Source organism: Halyomorpha halys, unplaced genomic scaffold (assembly GCF_000696795.3).
Source record: "Halyomorpha halys isolate HHAL.00 unplaced genomic scaffold, Hhal_1.1 Scaffold1575.1, whole genome shotgun sequence".
NCBI lineage: Eukaryota > Metazoa > Arthropoda > Insecta > Hemiptera > Pentatomidae > Halyomorpha > Halyomorpha halys.
This window is the reverse complement of record NW_027112800.1, coordinates 41,061-41,418: the sequence shown is the minus strand read 5'-3', so window position 1 is coordinate 41,418 and position 358 is coordinate 41,061. Positions and strand designations below refer to the sequence as shown.

At 40.5% G+C, this 358-nt stretch overlaps 1 protein-coding gene across 1 annotated transcript in view; it reads left to right on the top strand.

The window, feature by feature from the left end:
- Positions 1–242: 242 nt before the first annotated feature.
- LOC106690092 (uncharacterized) overlaps positions 243–358 on the top strand; it is a 12,308-nt gene continuing 12,192 nt past the window's right edge. Inside the window, exon 1 of the mRNA XM_067050554.1 lies at positions 243–338. Within this exon, the coding sequence (XP_066906655.1) occupies positions 261–338 (78 nt within the window). The 5' untranslated portion in view covers positions 243–260. The remainder of the gene's footprint in view (positions 339–358) is intronic.

Below are 358 nucleotides of genomic sequence, written 5' to 3'. Positions count from 1 at the left end.
GGACTTACAGAGTTGTGCTTTGGGGCTCCACTAAACCTTCGAATTCCTCCTGAATCCAATCCCTCAAAAGATCCTCAAGGCTCCTTACTTTGTCAAAAACCCAAAATATAGGTCTGAGTAGTAATAAAATATAAATAGACCCGGAAGAATACTTAACCATTTCCTGGATGAGCGGATACAGTGTGTACAGAGATGACTTGATATAATCCTACTCGTTTAGTTCGTAGGCCTCACGGCTTTTTTGTTTTCGGCCACACAGGATGAAGGGACAAGTTGTGTCTCTCTTGTCTTCAATATTTATTTTAACGATTTGCTTCGATTGCATTTCTCCGATTCCCGTAAGTACTCGAAGTCTAAA